This window comes from Lynx rufus, unplaced genomic scaffold, assembly GCF_022079265.1.
Source record: "Lynx rufus isolate CCGP_SWC_20201006 ecotype Redwood Valley unplaced genomic scaffold, mLynRuf1.p SCAF_5, whole genome shotgun sequence".
NCBI lineage: Eukaryota > Metazoa > Chordata > Mammalia > Carnivora > Felidae > Lynx > Lynx rufus.
The window spans coordinates 54,191,367-54,210,659 of NW_025814867.1; the positions used below are offsets into that span (position 1 = coordinate 54,191,367).

Genomic DNA, 19,293 nt, shown 5'->3' on the forward strand with positions numbered 1-19,293 from the left:
AGAGAGAGAGAGAGAGAGAGAGAATCTCAAGCAGACTCCATGCTCAGCACAGAGCCTGATGCAGGGCTCAAACCCACGACCCTGGGATCATGACCTGAACAAAAATCAACAGTCAGATGCTCAACCGACGGAGCCAGCCAGGTGTCCCTATTTCTATTTTTAAGAGGAACCTCCATACTGCTTCCCACAGTGGCTATACTAACTTACATTCCCACCAATAGTGCATGAGGATTTCTTGTTCCTTACATCCTCACCAACACTGTTGTTTCTTTTCTTTTTTATTTTAGCCATTCTGACAGATGTAAGGTGATATCCCATTGTGGCTTTGAATTGCATTTCCCTAATGGACAGTGATGGGAAGCATCTTTTCATGTGTCTCTTGCTGGCCACCCCATTTAATCTCTATTTCCTCTCATTTATCCTACATATTACTGCTAAGGTTATGTTCCTAACAGATAGTCTTTATCTCTTATTCTTTTGCTTATTTTTTTAAGGTTTTGTATTCTGATAGAATAAGATCAAAACTGCTTCATTTAGCATCCAAGACCATCAGTGTCTTGGTCCCTCTAGCAACACTATCCCTCATACAGCCTACCCCTGGCCCAAGGGGTCTGTTCACATTCACCTGACTTCCATGCTTTATGCTATTCTGCCTCTATACCTTTGATCATCTAACTTCCTCCACAGCCCCACTCCATTGCCATTTTTTTTTTCTGTTTCGATAGCTTTATCGGAACATGGTGGTAACACAGAACATGGATTTGGGGACCCATCACAGACACTCCTCCTCTAGACAGCAAGTGCCCCACGTCTGCAGCCAGCAGAGGCTCTAGGAAGCCTCCAGAAGGGTGGGGGCAGCTCAGAGACAGACCCGAAGGAAGCCCCTGCAGTGGCAGGTGGTATGTGGGCATGATGGGTTGGAGCCCTGACCAGCTGAGACCGTGATCAGCCAGACCAGTCTTATGGCTCCAACTACTTGGCCATGACTTAGAGATCCACCTGCCTTAGACTCCCAAGAAAACTTGAGGAGGGGATTCTGGGGCTTCCAGATGGAATCCAGACAAGAAATTGAGCATCTCTGAGGGCCACTAGGGCAAATCAGCCCCACTCCATTGCCAACAAGCCCATTTACTTCCCTAATTTATTCATCCTTCAAAGCCCAATCAAAATATATTCTAGAGGTGCCTGTGTGACTCAGTCAGTTAAGTGTCCAACTCTTGATAGCTCAGGTCTTGATCTCAGGGTTGTGAGTTCAAGCTCTGCATTGGGTTCCACACTTAACGTGAAGCCTACTTTAAAAAAAGCAGAGGGGCACCTGGGTGGCTCAGTTGGTTAAGCGTCCCACACTTGGTTTCTGCTCAGGTCATGATCTCACAGTTTGTGAGTTTGAGCCCCATGTTGGGCTCCACACTGACAGCGTGGAGCCTGCTTGGGATTCTCTCCCTCCCTCTCTGTCTGCCCCTCCCCTGCTTGCTCACTCTCTCTCTCTCTCTCTCTCTCTCTCTCAAAATAAAAAAAACTAAACATTGGAAAAAAAATGTTTTTTAAGATATTCCAGAAATATTTTCCAGGAAGCCTTTCTGATACTTTCTTTCCTCCCCAAAGCATTCATCTCTGTCTTCCTGTCCTCTCACAGCATCCTGCATTGTGTAACAGTTATTTATATTTCCAGTTTACCTCCTGTACTAAATTCATTGTCGATAGATTCCATTTTTGCCATTCCATTCTTCCATTTGAATATAATATAGGAGGAATGTCCTCAAAGGTGTGCAGTATTACTCTATTCCAATTTTAGCCTATAATTAAAATGTACAATGTAACACAAGATATGGTTTAATTATAATTATCATTGGCCCATACATTATCTTTCTTTAATAAGGAAAAATGACTCCTTATACGTACCAGTAAGAATTGTTTCTAAACTAAGTCAAATTTTTCAAAAAAAAAAAAAAAACCTTTAGAATTAATGCTTTTTCTGTATTAGAGAAAAAGGTGATGACTACGACTTTTTCTATGGGTACATCTGGCTCCAGTCATTAAGAAATGAATTCAGAATTTTTTCTATTCATCAAAAATAAATACAATTAACATAAACATGTAGTAAAAATCACAAAGATGCTTTCAACATTGTTTGCTGAATTCCAAGTTTTATGATAATTCAGGTTTGTGTTATTTCATTTTCGTACCAAAATTTCCAATTTTTATCCTAAAAGGAGGCTGGAGTCCCTGACCCCACCTACTTTGGCCTCCTTACTCGTGCCTTCAGCATCCAGCTCTCAGTAGTTCATATTCAGGTTTATAATCACCCTCAAAACTTGTAATCTCTAATAAATCAAATATACCTTATAAGTAACCTGATATTTTTCCTTCAATGTTGTTATAACTTAATTTTTCCAATGATTTTTCCCAGAGATAAAATGGGAAAAGTCTATGCCTTATTAGGAAAGTGTGGGTGGCACCAATGATCAAAAACTCAAAAATTAGATGCATAGTTCTACAGTAAATCTGTAATTCTTAATCTAAAAAAAAGATGATTATTCAGTTGAAATACCAATAAGTTAACCAAAATAAGAAAATCTATATAATTTATTTTTGCTAATTAATCTCATAATTAATATAAACCTTGAGTGAGGAAAATAAATAAGATTCAAATAAGATAAAAATGATCAGCCCTTTCACAGCCATTTGATGTTAAGAAAATTATAGCTGGGGCACCTGGGTGGCTCAGTCGGTTAAGCGTCCGACTTCGGCTCAGGTCATGATCTCACAGTCTGTGGGTTCAAGCCCCATGTCGGGCTCTGTGCTGATAGCCTGGAGCCTGCTTCAGATTCTTTATCTCCTGTCTCTCTCTGCCCCTCCCCTGCTCATGCTCTGTCTCTCTCTGTCTCAAAAATAAATGAAAATATTGAAAGAAAGAAAGAAAGAAAGAAAGAAAGAAAGAAAGAAAGAAAATTATAGCTATTTGGAATGTCAATGGAAAATATATTACATGATATGATGACTATATAATAAATACTATACTATACACTATTTATATGAATATATAATAAATACTATATTATATGACCTAAGCAGTAATTTAGCTTTTAAGAGAATGTATTTACCCATCTATTTGGAGGAAGAAAAAAAAAGGAGTACTACCCATCCCTCTCTAAAATAAATATCATACACAAAAACTAACTCAAAATGGATCATAGACCTAAATGTAAACACAAAAACTATAAAACTCTTAGAAGAAAATATAGATGTAAATCTTCATGAATTCAAGACAGAAGACCAAATTTGTATGTGAAATGTCCTGATTTTAATATCGATCCTGTACCATTCTAGTGTGCCAGATTCAGCCCATAGACCACCTGTTTGTGACCTCAGATTTATAAAACGCCCTTAATTTATAAACATATTATGCTTCCAAATTGCCATTGCAAATTTGGGAACTCTGAATATATTTCTCCATAAAAGTAAAATAAGAGGCAATTTGGTTTCCAGACCCATTACACAGGTAAACCATCGTACCGAACTAATAATACTATGTCAACTATCCTCCATGATTAACATTGTTTATATTAAAAAACATATCCTAACTTTCAACTTTAGACTTCAGAAAGTCCAAAATGGTAAATGCAAGGGCAGTAGAAGGGCAGGAGATGATTGGGAAGAATTTAAGTAAACAAATAAGTAACCTTACAGGGCTACTAGTGAAGAAGGGTCTTAGACAAGAATTCCAGTTGCTATAATGGGTAGTGAAAGAAACTTCTGGAATTTCTCTAAAGATCTGTGGCTTCTGTAAACAACAAATTTAATAAAAGAGAAAAGAAAGGAAAAAAGGACGTGTCTCAGCAGCAGCAACAGCTGAAAAGAACCATAGCCCCAGCTCCAAGGGGGCAATAATTTCTAGAAGAATTCTGTCAGTTGCTTATAAGTCAGACATCATATAGTGAGAATGCCAAATAATTAGCCCTAACAAAAATTATAAAGCCAAAAATAAATCCCCATTCTTACTAAAAAATCTAAATAAAATTTATTTTCTAGAGGTACATTTTATTGCTAAAGTAAGAATGGATTGACATTTTTTCCTAACTAAAATTCACCCATATATGTTTCTATGAACTCTGAATTTTCTATTCTTGGATAAATATTCTATTTGGAGATTATCTGTAGCAAATATTTAACCTCAGGAGATAACCATTACCTAGTATTTATGATTACCTAAATAACTACTACCTATTATTTATGGTGGCCCTTTGCTAAAATTTGGTTAATGTGCAGCTAAGGAAATGTAACTATTTTAACACTATTCTAAGAGTACACATGACTTAAAAAATTAAATCTGGAAATTTTTGGAAGTCATTAACTGGAGATACCTCACAATATGACTTTATCATATAATTCTAAAGAATTATTTACAACCTGTCTCTAAAGATCAGCTGATATGTGTTCAGATCAACATTAAAACTGCTTTACTATTACTAGATAAAATCTAATTAGGAAAATAAATCTGCTACATGCGCACACACACACACACACACACACGCACACACAAAATCCCAACAGGAATGACCACTGGATTGATTTTATGGGCACTTCTTTCCAATTAACATAGAAAACTAAGATGTTGCTCTAAGTACTTGTAGTTTACCAAGTTTTGAACCTTCAAGGTATCTGCTCCCTTCCATGAGTAGACACCAAATGTAGAATACAATTTAGAAAGGATGATAATATTATGAGCTTATTAGGACTTTTTAAGTACGGAGATACTTTCAATGTTTTCTATTACTATTATTTACTTAAATAGACACCCAATCCTATTCCAGGTAGTATATGCTCATAAGGCCTCAGAATTATTTTTAAAAGAATCATTAGCCTTTAACTGCATTTATATAGATTGACTAAAAAAGCTAGGGCACCAGGGTGGCTCAGTCGGTTAAGCGTCCGACTTCAGCTCAGGTCATGACCTCACGGTCCATGAGTTCAAGCCCTGGAGCCTGCCTCTGGATTCTTTGTCTCCCTCTCTCTCTGCCCCTCCCCCACTCGTGCTTTATCTCACTCTCTCTCCCTCTCTCAAAAATAAGTAAACATTAAAAAAATTTTTTTTAAAGAAAAGAAAAAGCCCTTGAGTGTTTCTTCTATTTCTTGGCTCAAATAATACAGTTATCATGGCCTATCAGGCAACATGGAAAATAAGAGGAAAAAGTGTAAACAGAAATAAGAGATTTCAGGTTTTGAACCCAACCTAAATCTGTCTTAAGAACTATAATAGTCTGTTCTTAAAAGAAACTGTTAAGACATCTTAATTGATTATTATATGTACCTTGCTGAGCTAAAGTTGATCTTAGCATCCCAGTCTTTGACCAGATTTTTATTTGTCCATCTTCTCCAGCTATAAAGAGAGAAGAATAATTGATATTTTCATCTATATAAAACAAATTTAAACATTAAATGTGCATATAAAAATCAATATATCATATTAACACATATTTAAAATTCGGATACAATTTACTCATTAAATGACAGTGCTTCATAACTATAAAATTTAATTGAAGTTACTCTGAAACAATTTTATCAGAGTAAGCCCAACTTCCATGCCCAAAATTTTTATTTTTTTTCCTTTAATCTTAGAAGACTTATGAAAATATTATTCAAATAATACTTTCATTTTCACTGAAGTCTCTACCCTACAATTCTAAGAAAAGTGCCTTCAGTGCAAAAGAAGAGTTGCAGGCAAATTCCAGTGAAGTGGGGACAGAATGGAGTGAAGTAGTAGCCTTCTCTTTTGAACAGCTTGCCTAAAAGAAAAAAGAGGAAGTTGTATCTAGACAGAATTATTTGTTAAAGGCAGGATTATTTCATTATTCTCATTTTCAAGATGGATAATATCTGAATACATTTATATGCTGAAAAAGAAACCCCTGGAAAAGGACAAGTTGAAAAAATAGGCAAGAGAAGGAACAACTCACTGAAAAAAGTCCTAAAAGAAAGCCCAGGGAATAGGTTGGTGGTTTTACTATGTATTCACAAACTCTTTGTTATTCCTCCTTTTAATAGGTGGAGCTTAATTTCTCTCTTCTTCACAGTGAGCTATACTTAGTGACTTTCTTCTCATAGAATGTGGTAGAAATGATAGAGAATGACTTCCAAGGGTGGTTCAAAAAAATATATTGTGTCTTCCATCTTGCTCTCTCTTGGATCACTCACTTATGAAGCCTGCTGTCATGTTGTTACAACACTCAAGCAGCCCTACGGAGAAGACCGTGTGGCGAGGAAGTAAGGCCTGCTGCCAACAGTCAGAGAGGAACTAAGGCCTCTTGCCAAGAGCATGTGAGTGAGCCATCTTGGAAGCAGCCCCAATCAAGCCTTCACATTATTAAAGCCCTATCCAACAACATGAGTCTGAGACAGAACTACCCAACCAAATTAAATCTTCCTTGTCCCACAGAAATTGTAAGATACTACATGTTTACTGTCTTAAGCCATTACCTTTTGGGGTAATTTGTTAGGCGACAATAGATAACTAATACCATAGACAAAGATGAGAATACTTGCAGTAAAGCAGGAGATGGGAGAGAGATGGAATAGGGGTAAAGGTCAGTTCAATAAGAATATTTTGAATTTTAAAATTTTAAAGAATTACAACTTTTATTTATCTCATAACTGACCATTTCAAAAGTCTTGACAGAATATTCTCCATAAATCATATATTATTAATATGACATTCTGAATTATAACATTATCTAGCAGGTTAGTTCAATGCTTTGCCAATTATCTGCTCTTAAACAATGAAAGACACTATTACTAAAGAAAATATGATTCAAAGAAAATTTTCCTTTAAAAAATTCGTTTAAAATGTCATTTTTGCAGACAACTTACCTGTAACTAATGCTGTTCCTTCATAATTCCATCTTCCTGCAAGAACTGCTCCACAGTGAGCTTCTACACTTTTTTCCACTCTTCCTAACTTAGAAATCAGATGAAATTTACCTAAAAGAAATTATACTTGAGAAATCTATTTGGATTTTCTCAATCAGCAAATATCTGTTGAGTACCTACTGCTAGATTAGCATAGTGCTAGGCACCGGAGACATAAAGACAAATAATATTCCTACTCAAATACTTGTTCCTACTGTCTTTTTTTAATGTTTATTTATTTATTTTTGAGAGAGAGAGAGAGAGGCAGAGAGAGAGGGAGACAAAGAACCCCAAGCAGGTTCCGCACTGTCAGCACAGAGCTCTATATGAGACTTGAACTCACGAATTACAAGATCATGACCTTAAGCCAAAATCAAGAGTCCGACTCTTAACCGACTGAACCACCCAGGCACCCCAATTGTTCCTACTTTCAAGGAACAAACAAATCTATTGGTAAACAAGCCTGAAAACAAAATTAGAAAATCTTGAAACAAGTGGTGTAATAGAAATATGTACATGATGCTATTATGATAGATTAGAGGGACAAGAAAACTTCACTGGGATATGGCCAAAGGGGGCCAAGAGAAATGTCAAGAAAGCCTTCTAATTCAGCAGGGTTTTGCAGTCTTTGTTGTTGTTGTTGTCATTGTTGTTGTTTGCAAGATACCAAAAAGCTGGTAAAGGTGTAGAGGACAGGAGCCAGGACAGTTAAATGGTGTTAAACAATAAACTGAGGCATAACAAAAAATTTTAAGAGTTTATTTGAGCAAAAATCTATTCTAATTGGGCAGCACTTAAACCAAAAGTGGTTAAGAGTATTTCACCAACAGGAGCTCAGGGAAAGATTTTTATAAGGAAAAGGTAGAAGCAAAGTACGGAAATTATTGATTGGCTATAGCCTAAGGCCTAGTTGGCTGTTTATGACTGGTTGTGCTTTGGTTTCAATTTCAAAACTTTAAAGTGCTTACAGACAGATTTTGGTTTGCTCAGGCCAGCCAAAGGCATTAGGGCCATCTCTGTTTAATGGTCTTGTTGTTAACTAATTTAATAATTGATAATTCCAAATTTCAAAATACTTGCTTTATATGATTTTACACTGTGCCAGGCACTAGGTAGACAAAAAGGAGCAGGCTACTTGGTTGCTGTCCTCAAAAAGTTCACACATATACAGGCAAAAAGTAAAAACTGACAACTTTAAAGGACATAAGCAAACTATCTAAGAGATGTCAAGGGGATACATCAACTGTACAAATAACTACTACCGAAAGCTGAGAAAAGATCAGTGTGGTTTTGAATAATCATGAAATCTAGTAATACATAGCTCATAATAATATAATTAAGTACAGTGAAATTAGAAACTTCCCCCAAATCAAAAAATATATTTTTCGCAAAGAATCAATGTGGCTATCTAATCAAATTTTGCTTGCAAAAATTTATTTTGTTTGAATTTACTTTTAGTTTAAGGCTTTTCAAGAATCTGGCTTAATATTAACAATTCATTAAAAATATATCTAAGCTGCATAAGATGGCTTTAAAACATTTCTCTGGAAAAAGTCTCATACAGATGACTTTGAAACATTTAACACCTAGCACCCTGTGGTTATTTCACTAACCACATACCCATTCTTACCAACAAAGTCATTCCCTCTTTTTTACACACAGTGCACATTATTTGCAGCTCTGTTGCAGTTTTTATTGGGCTGTGATTCATATCAGGGCAGAAGGCCATATTTTAGTCATATTTTTATTTGCAATAATACATTTACATAATCAGCATTTGTTAAGCTTAACTAATTCAGTAACCATCTCCTAACTTAAAAAAAAAAAAGACTGGCATCTTTTTTTTGTCATTCCATCCGATAGCTTTCTTTTCTCATCATTCATTTTCTAGGACCTTAACAATAAGCTACCGTTTTCCTTCATCTAACTACCCACTAGCAGCATCTACTTTTCCCTATACATTTTTCAATGTAATAAAAATACTTTGAATTCAACTGTCATTATTCTCTTCATGAACTAACTCAAAATTATATGGGATTTACTTTTTAATGCATTGCTTTACAGAGAATATGCAAGGGGGGAAAGCCTCAAAAGAGGAAAACTGTAAAGATGACAAAGTGGAAAGCTACTTCTGTGGCCATTGTTTACTTTACCCAGGTCTGTTCTCACTAAAAGTTAGCTTACTGCCTAGCACAGAATATCCACATACTAAACAACTGTTGCATATAATGAATGAATCCATCACCAAAGAGATTAACCAAATAACTCTTAAACCAGAAATGAAGGATCCAGAAATTTCCTTTCAATCCATTCCATATTTGAAAAATTTTATGTATTTAGATCGTTGATATTTTTTAAAGTTTGTTTGTTTATTTATTTATTTATTTATTTATTTATTTTGAGAGAGGGGAAAGGAGGGGCAGAGAGAGAGAGAGAGAGAGAGAGAGAGGGAGAGAGAGAATCCCAAGCAGACCTGAACCAATATCAAGAGTCAGATGCTTAACCAACTGAACCATCCAGGTACGCTCGTTGATATTTCTTATCCTAAAATACCTAATACGGACTTTCTGACAAGTGCTAAAAATTATTCTTGCTTCCTATGACCTTACAGAAGACATACACTGGGACAACTAGGGTCAGCTCTTTGCATAGATTTGGCGCTCAATAAACCTTTGGCCTTAATATTTTGTTTGGTTACAAATTGCTTGAATAGCATACCCAGAATAAAGCATAAATATAAAATTACATATATAAAATATTTTTATTTTTTTTAATTTAAAAAAAATGTTTAAGTAGGCTCCATGCCCAACATGGGGCTTGAACCCAGGACCCTGAGATCAAGAGTGACAAGCTCTACTCATTGGGCCAGCCAGATGCACCCACATATTAAATACTGTATTTTTAAACTCCTGATTATCCATTTAACTATTTTGGTTCTGCTCTCTAACTTTTCTATAATCTTTTTAAAATGCAAGACCAAACTAGAGATCAGTTTATTCCCAATTATTTGCTAGGGGTAGGGTTGAGAAGAGAGTATAATCAATATGATTCATTTACTGATTTATTGAACAAAAAATGGATTTGGATAACAAACTTGGATATTTATATCCTGAGGTATAAAATTAACCTTTTGTTCATTAAATAAAAAATAAACTTTTTAAAAAGAAGGAAATGTTATAAAAGAGAAAAAGAACAGAGGAAACATTAAAATTATATAAAACACATTTCTTAAAGTTAGAAATGCCTTAGGAAATGTCCATGGAAACATGAGAGAGCTTGGAATAGGGTGTTAGGAAAAAGGACACATGAGCACTTTTGCAGATTGCTTAATAGAAGAAATGATTTGGCAGACGGTTGCAAAAAGCCACAGAGATCTGTAACCAACCACCAACTTATGATAAAAAGAAATGAACACACAAATCCTTTTTCAAGTGAGATTTTTAAATGGACAAATTAACTAGTAAAAAAATATGGGAATTACTTCAAGATACCTAATACAATGTATTAAAAAATCATCTTTTGTTGGGGGGTCTGAGTGGCTCAGTTGGTTAAACATCTGACTTCTCTATTTCCGCTCAGGTCACGATCTCACAGTTCGTGAGTTCAAGTCCCACATCAGGCTCTGCACTCACAGTGCAGAACCTGCTTGGTGTTCTCTCCCTCCCTCTCTCTGCCCCTCCCCCGCTCATGCTCGCTCTCATTCGCTCGCTCTCTCTCTCTCCCTCCCTCTCAAAATAAATTAATTAAAAACTTTTAAAATATTTTAAAAATAAGAAAAAAATTATCTTTCTGTAAATATAATTTAAGAAGTGTTTAACAGCTTTACAAAAGATTTTATACCAGAATTCCTTTACATGGCAGCTCCCCAAATCTATTTTACATAATTCAATTATTTTTAAATGTAAATCTTTTAACACATTGTTATAGAAATAGATCTTCTAAAAAGTAGTATACAGCTGCATGAAATATTCAAAAAGAAGTAGTAATGTTGGGAGAGAATTACTGGTAAGATAAAATGCTTGGCAAAAGTCCGCCTTCTGTATTTCAGGACCTGCTGGCGAATTTCAGGGAACTCTTTTGGAATGTTACCACTACAAAGAAGAGAGAGGGGCTGAGGGGGAGGGAACACTGAAAGAGTGAAGAGAAAATTCAAAAACACTACCTTCTCTGCCAACATTGGGGGAGAAAGTTGGTGGCAACCAGAAAAGAGAATCTCCTGAGCAATAAATTAAATTTTGAAAAAAAGAATTTTTTTAAGAACTGGGTTAACATCATACAAAATGAAAAAGTCCTAGAGATCTGCTGTACAGTATTGTGCTTATAGTTAACAATACCACACTGCATATTTAAAAATTTGTTAACAGGGTACATCTCACGTTATATGGTTTTTTAACCAGAATAACATTTTTTTTAAGTATCATACAACAAAGAATATAGCACTGATATATAAAATGACCTCAAGTGTTTATCTGGCAGAAAACCCCTTGACCACCTCCCATTGGCATCTACTTTATTCTTTTTTGAACATTTCTTTTTCATTTATGGATGATCCTTTCTATCTTATCCTTCTATTTCTTTTCTTTGATCTACCATACTTTTCCCTCTCTTTCATAAGATCCCAAATATTCCTCATCCTGGCTTAGAAGAAAATACTCAACTACTCTGCTTTGGTTCTCTTTTCTTCCCACATCTAGTTGTGGCATGTTATGTTACTTGTTTTTTTTTTATACAGTAAACCTTAAAAAAATGAAATGTTAGTTTCTCATAAGTCATAATATACTTATATTTATATATTTAAATTTTGCAAATGTATCTTTTAAATTACATTTTTAATTTTTTCCCTTTAGTGTTCTATCTAAAGCCAATTTGATTTTTTTATTAAAAAATTTTTTTTTCAATATATGAAATTTATTGTCAAATTGGTTTCCATACAACACCCAGTGCTTATCCCAAAATGTGCCCTCCTCAATACCCATCACCCACCCACCCCTCCCTCCCACCCCCCATCAACCCTCAGTTTGTTCTCAGTTTTTAACAGTCTCTTATGCTTTGGCTCTCTCCCACTCTAACCTCTTTTTTTTTTTTCCTTCCCCTCTCCCATGGGTTTCTGTTAAGTTCCTCAGGATCCACATAAGAGTGAAAACATATGGTATCTGTCTTTCTCTGTATGGCTTATTTCACTTAGCATCACACTCTCCAGTTCCATCCACGTTGCTACAAAGGGCCGTATTTCATTCTTTCTCATTGCCACATAGTACTCCATTGTGTATATAAACCACAATTTCTTTATCCATTCATCAGTTGATGGACATTTAGGCTCTTTCCACAATTTGACTATTGTTGAGAGTGCTGCTATAAACATTGGGGTACAAGTGCCCCTATGCATCAGTACTCCTGTATCCCTTGGGTAAATTCCTAGCAGTGCTATTGCTGGGTCATAGGGTAGGTCTATTTTTAATTTTTTGAGGAACCTCCACACTGTTTTCCAGAGTGGCTGCACCAATTTGCATTCCCACCAACAGTGCAAGAGGGTTCCCATTACTCCACATCCTTGCCAGCATCTATAGTCTCCTGATTTGTTCATTTTGGCCACTCTGACCGGCGTGAGGTGATATCTGAGTGTGGTTTTGATTTGTATTTCCCTGATGAGGAGCGACGTTGAGCATTAAAGCCAATTTGAAATAGAGATCCAAGCAACTATTCTTTGAGTGTAATTAAGTAATCTAAATTCAGAGAAACACTCAGACAACAGAAATTATCAAGACTAAGTATACTTACTATCCATATTCACCAGATAAAAGTCAATCCTAATATACTATTGAGTTAAAAAAAAAAAGGGAAAATGCAAAGAAAATATATGGTATGCTACCTTCTGTGTAATACAAAAGGTGAAAGGAGAAAATATGAACTATCTGTTTACTTTTGCCAGAAGACAAACAGGAAGGATGAAGGATAAACCAGAACTAAAGAAATTGTTTACCTACAAGGAGTAAACAGAAACAGGATGTATAGGATAGGGTGAGGAGGAGTAGTGACATTGCTCTGAGTATATTTCTTTTTTTTTTTTTAGGTAATTTATTGTTGAGTATATTTCTTAAATATAGTTTTGTCTTTGTGGAATGATGCATATTAATGTTTTACATATCCAAAAAATAATCAAGTCAACAAAGATGGGGGAGAAAGGAAACTTTAAATGGAAAACAGACACAAATAATACATTTAACTATATTCTAAATGAGTAACATACCAGCAGTTAAACAAAGGGAAAATGCAAGTAACTTTTGAACACAGGACTTTAACTCTATATACTCAGTATAAAGATAAAAATGAAAGTAAACAAATATTAAACTCTAGTTTTCTGCAGTAGCATAGATTAGCCATTCTGAAACAATCTACTGTGTATTGTAGAATTGAGCAAGTGAGTAAATATATTGAGAATAACAGGAGCCAGCCTCCCTCACTGTTTCCAAGTATAGAAAAAAGAAAGACTAGAATTAACCCTGTGGTGTTGAATTGGTGGCATCAGAATGAACTTATGATTTTTAGTATAGAAAGGAAGGAAGGAAAGAAGGAACAGAGGAAAGGGAAGGAAAGAAAACAAAGAGAGGAAAGAGGAAAAAGAAGGGAAGAAGCGCAGGAGAAAGAAATCAATAGCTATAGATTCAATAGCTATAGATACGTATGGATTTTTGTTTTATTTTGTCTTGTTTTAGAGTGAAAGAGTGCACATGTCAGTGAGGGGAAAGGAGCAGAGGGAAGGAGGGAGGAAGAGAGAGAGAGAGAGAGAGAGAGAGAGAGAGAGAGAATGTTAAGTAGGCTCCATGCTCAGTGTGGAACCCTACGCAGGGCTCAATACCACAACCCTGAGAAACCTGAGCTGGGAACCCTAGGAAACCTGAGCTGAAGCAAGAGTCAGACACTCAACTGATTGAGCCACCCAGGCACCCCAGATATGTACATTTTTAAATATACATTTATATTCCTATTTCTTAGCTCTCTGAGAGGCCCTTGAAGCAAACACACCCCATTGAAATATTTGCTAGCATTCTCACCTTGGTTTTTAAATACCAATAAGCACCAAGAAAAGAACAGGCGTCCTTGGAGAAAAGGACAGTTTGGGGACTGGGATTGAGAAAGTACAAGATGAGCCCGAAACATTTTGTACCAGCAAAGAAGTGCTCAAAAAATGAGGAAACATTACCACACCCCCCCCAAAATTCATTGGAGCTGGCCTGATGGGTCTCCACTGGCCAAATCTGGGACAATTTTCACATTAAAATTTAAAAAATGATAGCAACAGGAGACTCAAGAAATAAATAAGATTATGAGTCTAATCTGACATAAGTAAACAAACACGGGTGAGAGAGGGGAGGCTCTTCTCGCAACAGAATACCAACTAATCAATATGGAAGGAATTATGAAGTTTTAAAAGAATCACCATTTGGCAACCATCTTAGTAATAAATGATTCAGCCAAATATCATCAATAGATGCTTAAATAGTGGGAGGAAGTTTAAGGAGGAAGAGAACGCTTTTATGCAGTCTGAAAGTATCCTCTTGCAAGTGATTTATTAAAACAGAAAAACGGTAACTTTACAGTGGCTTGATTTAGTGAATACAACCTTTCAAAGTAATCAAAGTTAACATCACCAATAATAATGCTGGGTCAAACCAGCATCACAAATCTCTCAATCTGATACCCTAATTATTGGTGCTAAAAAATATGTAAACTGAATCTAATTATGAGGAAATATCAGACAAACATAAACTGAGGGACACTCTGTAAAAATAACAAGCCTGTATTCTTCAAAACTGTCAAGATCATAAAAAAAGACTGAGGAGGCTCTAGATTAAAGGAGGTTCGAGAAATATGACAAAAGCAATGTGTTACTCTGTACCAGAAAAGAAAACAAATTTCTATAAAAGATATTATTAGGACAATTATTAAAATTTGAATATGAACTATATATTCAATTTAACATCGATGTTAAATTTCCTGATTTTGATCACTGTATTGTGGTTATATAACAGGAAATCCTCATTCTTGGGAAATGCACTGAAGTATTTATGGTTAAAAGGGCATGTCTATAAAATAACCTTAAATACTTAGGAAAAAGACATGTGTGTGTTTGTTTGTGTGTAGTGTCATAGGGGGTGGGGGAGAAGAGAGGGAGAGAGCCAATGATAAAGTATATGGGACAAAATGTTAACAATAAATGAATTTGGATAAAGATATGCAGGAGTTATGTGTATAATTCTTACAACCTTTCTGTAAATGTGAAATTGTATCAAAATTAAAAGTTTTTTTTAAAAAAGTCAACCCTTCATTTTATCATCTGAGGTAAGCCAAATTCTAGCTGTGGTTCAGAATTAATCTTCTAAGTGCCAATTACTTTCATACAATATCTCATTTAATCAACATTCAGAAAAAATAAGGTTAAAAAAAACTATCATAAGTTGTGTCTGTAAAAGAAGTGGAATCTGATATGATCGTTTGTCATTACATGCCTTCCTGTCCTCGTTACAAAAGCTCTCTTCTCTTTCTCTTTCCCTTTCCATGGTGGCCTGGGGCCTGTTGTATTCAGTCAACCAGTATCCCATTCCCTTGACTAAAGTGATTCTTTCATGGGCACATGACCCAAGTTTGCACTTGCCTGCAAGAGATAATGAGGAAGCAGCACCCTCTCTGCTGACATTTCTTTTCTAGGATGAGCCTTGGGCTGCTGGCTGCCATCATGCTCACCTTGTGGGGAGAGCCCATCCAAGAGATGGTAAGAACAGGGGCCTAATGCAGCTGTGCTTGAGGATCTACCCCTGGAGTTAGATGAACCAAAAAACTCTATCTGTGCATAAGTTAGCCACATAAGTTTCCATTACTTTTGATGAATGTATTTTTAATTGACATAGTAGGTAAAGTGTAATACAGACAAAAACAGTTCAAGTTGTTTCTATGAAAATAAAAACATTCCCTCAAAAAGTAGAAAAGTCATGCTTTTTACTCACCAGTAATAAAGCTACACTCAAATTAAATAAATCTCCAACTCTGTTAAGTAGAAATTAACATGTACTAGAAAATAAAGACAATATTTAATAGCTTACTAAATGTTGCATTGTGCCCATGTTTTTTTAGTGTGGTTATGTTATAAAGTTAAACTTGAAGAAATTAGGAACCAAAACTTATAATAGTTTAACAATTATTTTCTGTGAGATCACAGAAAAAGTAAAGGCAAAAGAAAGCTCAGATCAAATCCCAGGATATGCCAGTTTAATTCACTTCCTTTCATGACAATAGTTTTATAGCCTATACACAAACCAAATGACTTCACAGAATATGGATTAAATGTGTAAATGAAGGTATGCAGATCTACAAATATCAGCTTTGTAAAACAACTAAAAGCATAAGTCATACTAAGATATTATGTCTTTTAAATACAAAGATGAGCATATAACATTTATCAAAAACTTACCATCAGAACTTGTAAGGACAAAGCTTTCTGCTTGAGTTTGCTTCTTTATGCCTAAACTTTTTGGAAACCAGTGAAGATCTATTGGGTAAATATCATCAGGAAGCTTTACTATCTGACTTGTTTCACTTGTTAACAAGTTCCACTTCACTATCTGGTGGTCATCACTACATGAATACAGTTCTTCAGCAGTAGTCCAGCCCACACAGCTGACTAATTCTTGATGTGTCAACGTGTTAAGGAGACATAAAACACACAAAAGCTTTAAATCTTAATAAAATAATTCACAGATGCAGAGTATAAGAAAAAATAAGGTCAAATGTTTCAAGGTTCTATATATATTTTCATTTCATGACTTTCATATTTTCTCCATAAAAAGGAAAATAAGTATCTACCACAACAGTTGTAAGAAGAATGGAAAGCAAGAAATCCGCATGCCAAAAGAGGAAAAAAAGAAAGATCTGGTGACATGAAAAATTTTAAATTGTGGTATGAAATATTCCATAAATAAAGCCAAATGATACACAAAGACATCTAGCAGATCAAAAGGTATGAAAGGATATACACTAAACAGTTGGGGGATAGGTGAGAAGAAAAGGGAACTATAATTTTTAAATTTACATATATCTGTATCATTTATTAGAATAAACATGTATTATTTTGGTAAGTTTTAAAAAATCAAGGGTTGAAGACTGAAACCTAACAGTAAAATACCTGCTTAACTTACACATTATAATAACAATTTACCTAGGAAAAAACCTACAGCCTAACTGCCAAAACTAAAATCTTACCAAATTTTTTTACATTAAATTCAGGAAACAATTCAATTATAATTTACTGCACCTACATGGTGCATAGCACTAGATAGATATGAACCCTAAAATTCCCACCTTATTTAACCCATTTGTTCAGTCTCTGATTTATCACAAGGATTTCTACAAATTGAGGTGTTCAAGTTTAGCCCTCTCTTCCTCCATCAGAACAAGCTGCTTACCCTGGCAGAACTGTGTATCTAGGGAAGGCATTTCAGCTCATCATTTACGAGGGACCTTTCTCTTCCTTATATCTAGGTTTCTGTATTACCAGATCATTCCTAGTTGGGTTGTTTTTTCTCTTGTTATTGTATAATCCTTTTACTTCCATCGCTTCTCACTACTGGTTTTTATTGGTTTATCTGAGCAATCAATAAACTCCAATGGAAAAAAAAAAGACAATGTGCTATAATTATTCTGGAATATTCTAAGATTTTTTAATACTTCAAAATGATAGATTAAGAAAATAACCAAAAAGGTAAAAGAGAAATTATACGAAGAGTTTAACAGTTTGTACAAATAGGTAATAATGTGGCATTGTAATATTCAGAACTCAAAATATAATCTAAATAAAAGGACCTGAATATCACTAGATCATTACTGAAAAAAGTGTTCCAATACAACTGCTATAGCCTAAACAATGTCAGGTAAAACCAAGAAAGGAAGAAAATACACATGTGTGTGTGTGTGTGTGTGAGCACATACACACACACACACACACACACACACACACAACACACCCATTCCAAAACAAAAAAACATTAAGTTTACCCTTATATAAAGTGATGTGAGTATGGGAGAAATGAGGGGACTAACAGATTCAGAAAGTTTAGAAACTCATCATTCTTCAACTTGAAAAGGTAAAAGCAAACAATGGACACAGTCAAAAATCTGTAAAATTGTATAAAGCATAAACTCCTGAAGGCACATTTTGAAAAGACAGTAAACATGATTTAAGGAAAAACAAAGGGAATTATATCTTCACTCTAAAGGTAAAATAAGATAATATAAATTTTTAAAGTTTGATCAAATGTCCAAATAGTCCTTTGCTATCTCTGATGAAGGACCACATTTTTCTCTATTTCAAATATATTGTAAAACATTTTGTAAGATAAAACATAAATGAATTATTAGAAAAACGATCTTATATTTGGGTGTTGTGAGAATGTCAAATTGCTACAAAAATTTCTTACCTCTTACTTTCTAATTTCTGTACGTGTCCCTTCACAGACCTGCAATAAAGTCTACAGATGATTCTTATAGAAGCACTGATATAAATAACTAAGAATGAAGGTAGAGAGGCCTGTCATATTTTCTTGACACATTTTTAGGTATTCTTACTAACAAAATATAGGGTCATGCATTTGAGAAAATATTTATAATTGCTACCTTCCCACATGAAATAATAAAGGTCTGACTGCTCAGATTTCCCCAGCTTATCCTCCACTTTATCATGAGTATGAAGAAACAGAGCAGAGCTCAATGAAAACATACGAGATCACACTAGCAAAGAAATTATTTGGTTTTAAAAAAAGCTGCTCTTCAAGATCCTACTAGACTAAACAAAAACTGTGTTTTATGTACTTAAGCTTAGTACTTAAGTAGGGTAAGAAAAATGTCAATAAGAATTTGAAAGTAAGATTTAGAGCAAATAGTTTGCTTTGGAAAATTACCTGCAAAACATGATCTCAAATATTTCAAAAACAATGTAGCTAAATTGCCATTAAAAAGAATTTTTAAAAATCCACTCTTTAGAATATAAAATAGAAAAAAAAAACTTTTAACAATACTCTAGTAAGATGATCACAATAAGGTTTGTAAGTATCAAAAGGATATGTTTTGGTTCTTTTAAAAGAGATATCTTCAGTCTCATGTCTCCACTTTCAGCAGAATTTTAAAATGCCACTTGATTGCATTCACTGTAAAAATAAAAGTTGAAGGGAAAATATAAAATCTGCATTAAAAACAAACACATGTACACAAAAAAATAAAAGCAAACAAAACATCTTAGCACTCTAAGGACACTGAAACACCTTTAATACTGTTGGCATCAAATACACGGAAAGAGGAAGAAACTAATCAGTGTGCTAATCCTGCCAAGGAGTGACTGGA

The 19,293-nt window shown here is 34.8% G+C and overlaps 1 protein-coding gene across 1 annotated transcript in view; it reads right to left on the reverse strand.

Annotated features, from left to right (window-relative positions):
- IFT80 (intraflagellar transport 80) overlaps nucleotides 1-17,512 on the reverse strand; it is a 117,140-nt gene extending 99,628 nt beyond the window's left edge. Inside the window, exons 1-4 of the mRNA XM_047100413.1 lie at nucleotides 17,453-17,512; nucleotides 16,373-16,631; nucleotides 6,868-6,978; nucleotides 5,312-5,380 (exon numbers count right to left, since the gene is read on the reverse strand). Coding sequence (XP_046956369.1) covers nucleotides 5,312-5,380; nucleotides 6,868-6,978; nucleotides 16,373-16,631; nucleotides 17,453-17,512 — 499 coding nt within the window. The remainder of the gene's footprint in view (nucleotides 1-5,311; nucleotides 5,381-6,867; nucleotides 6,979-16,372; nucleotides 16,632-17,452) is intronic.
- Between the last annotated feature and the right edge of the window lie 1,781 nt (nucleotides 17,513-19,293).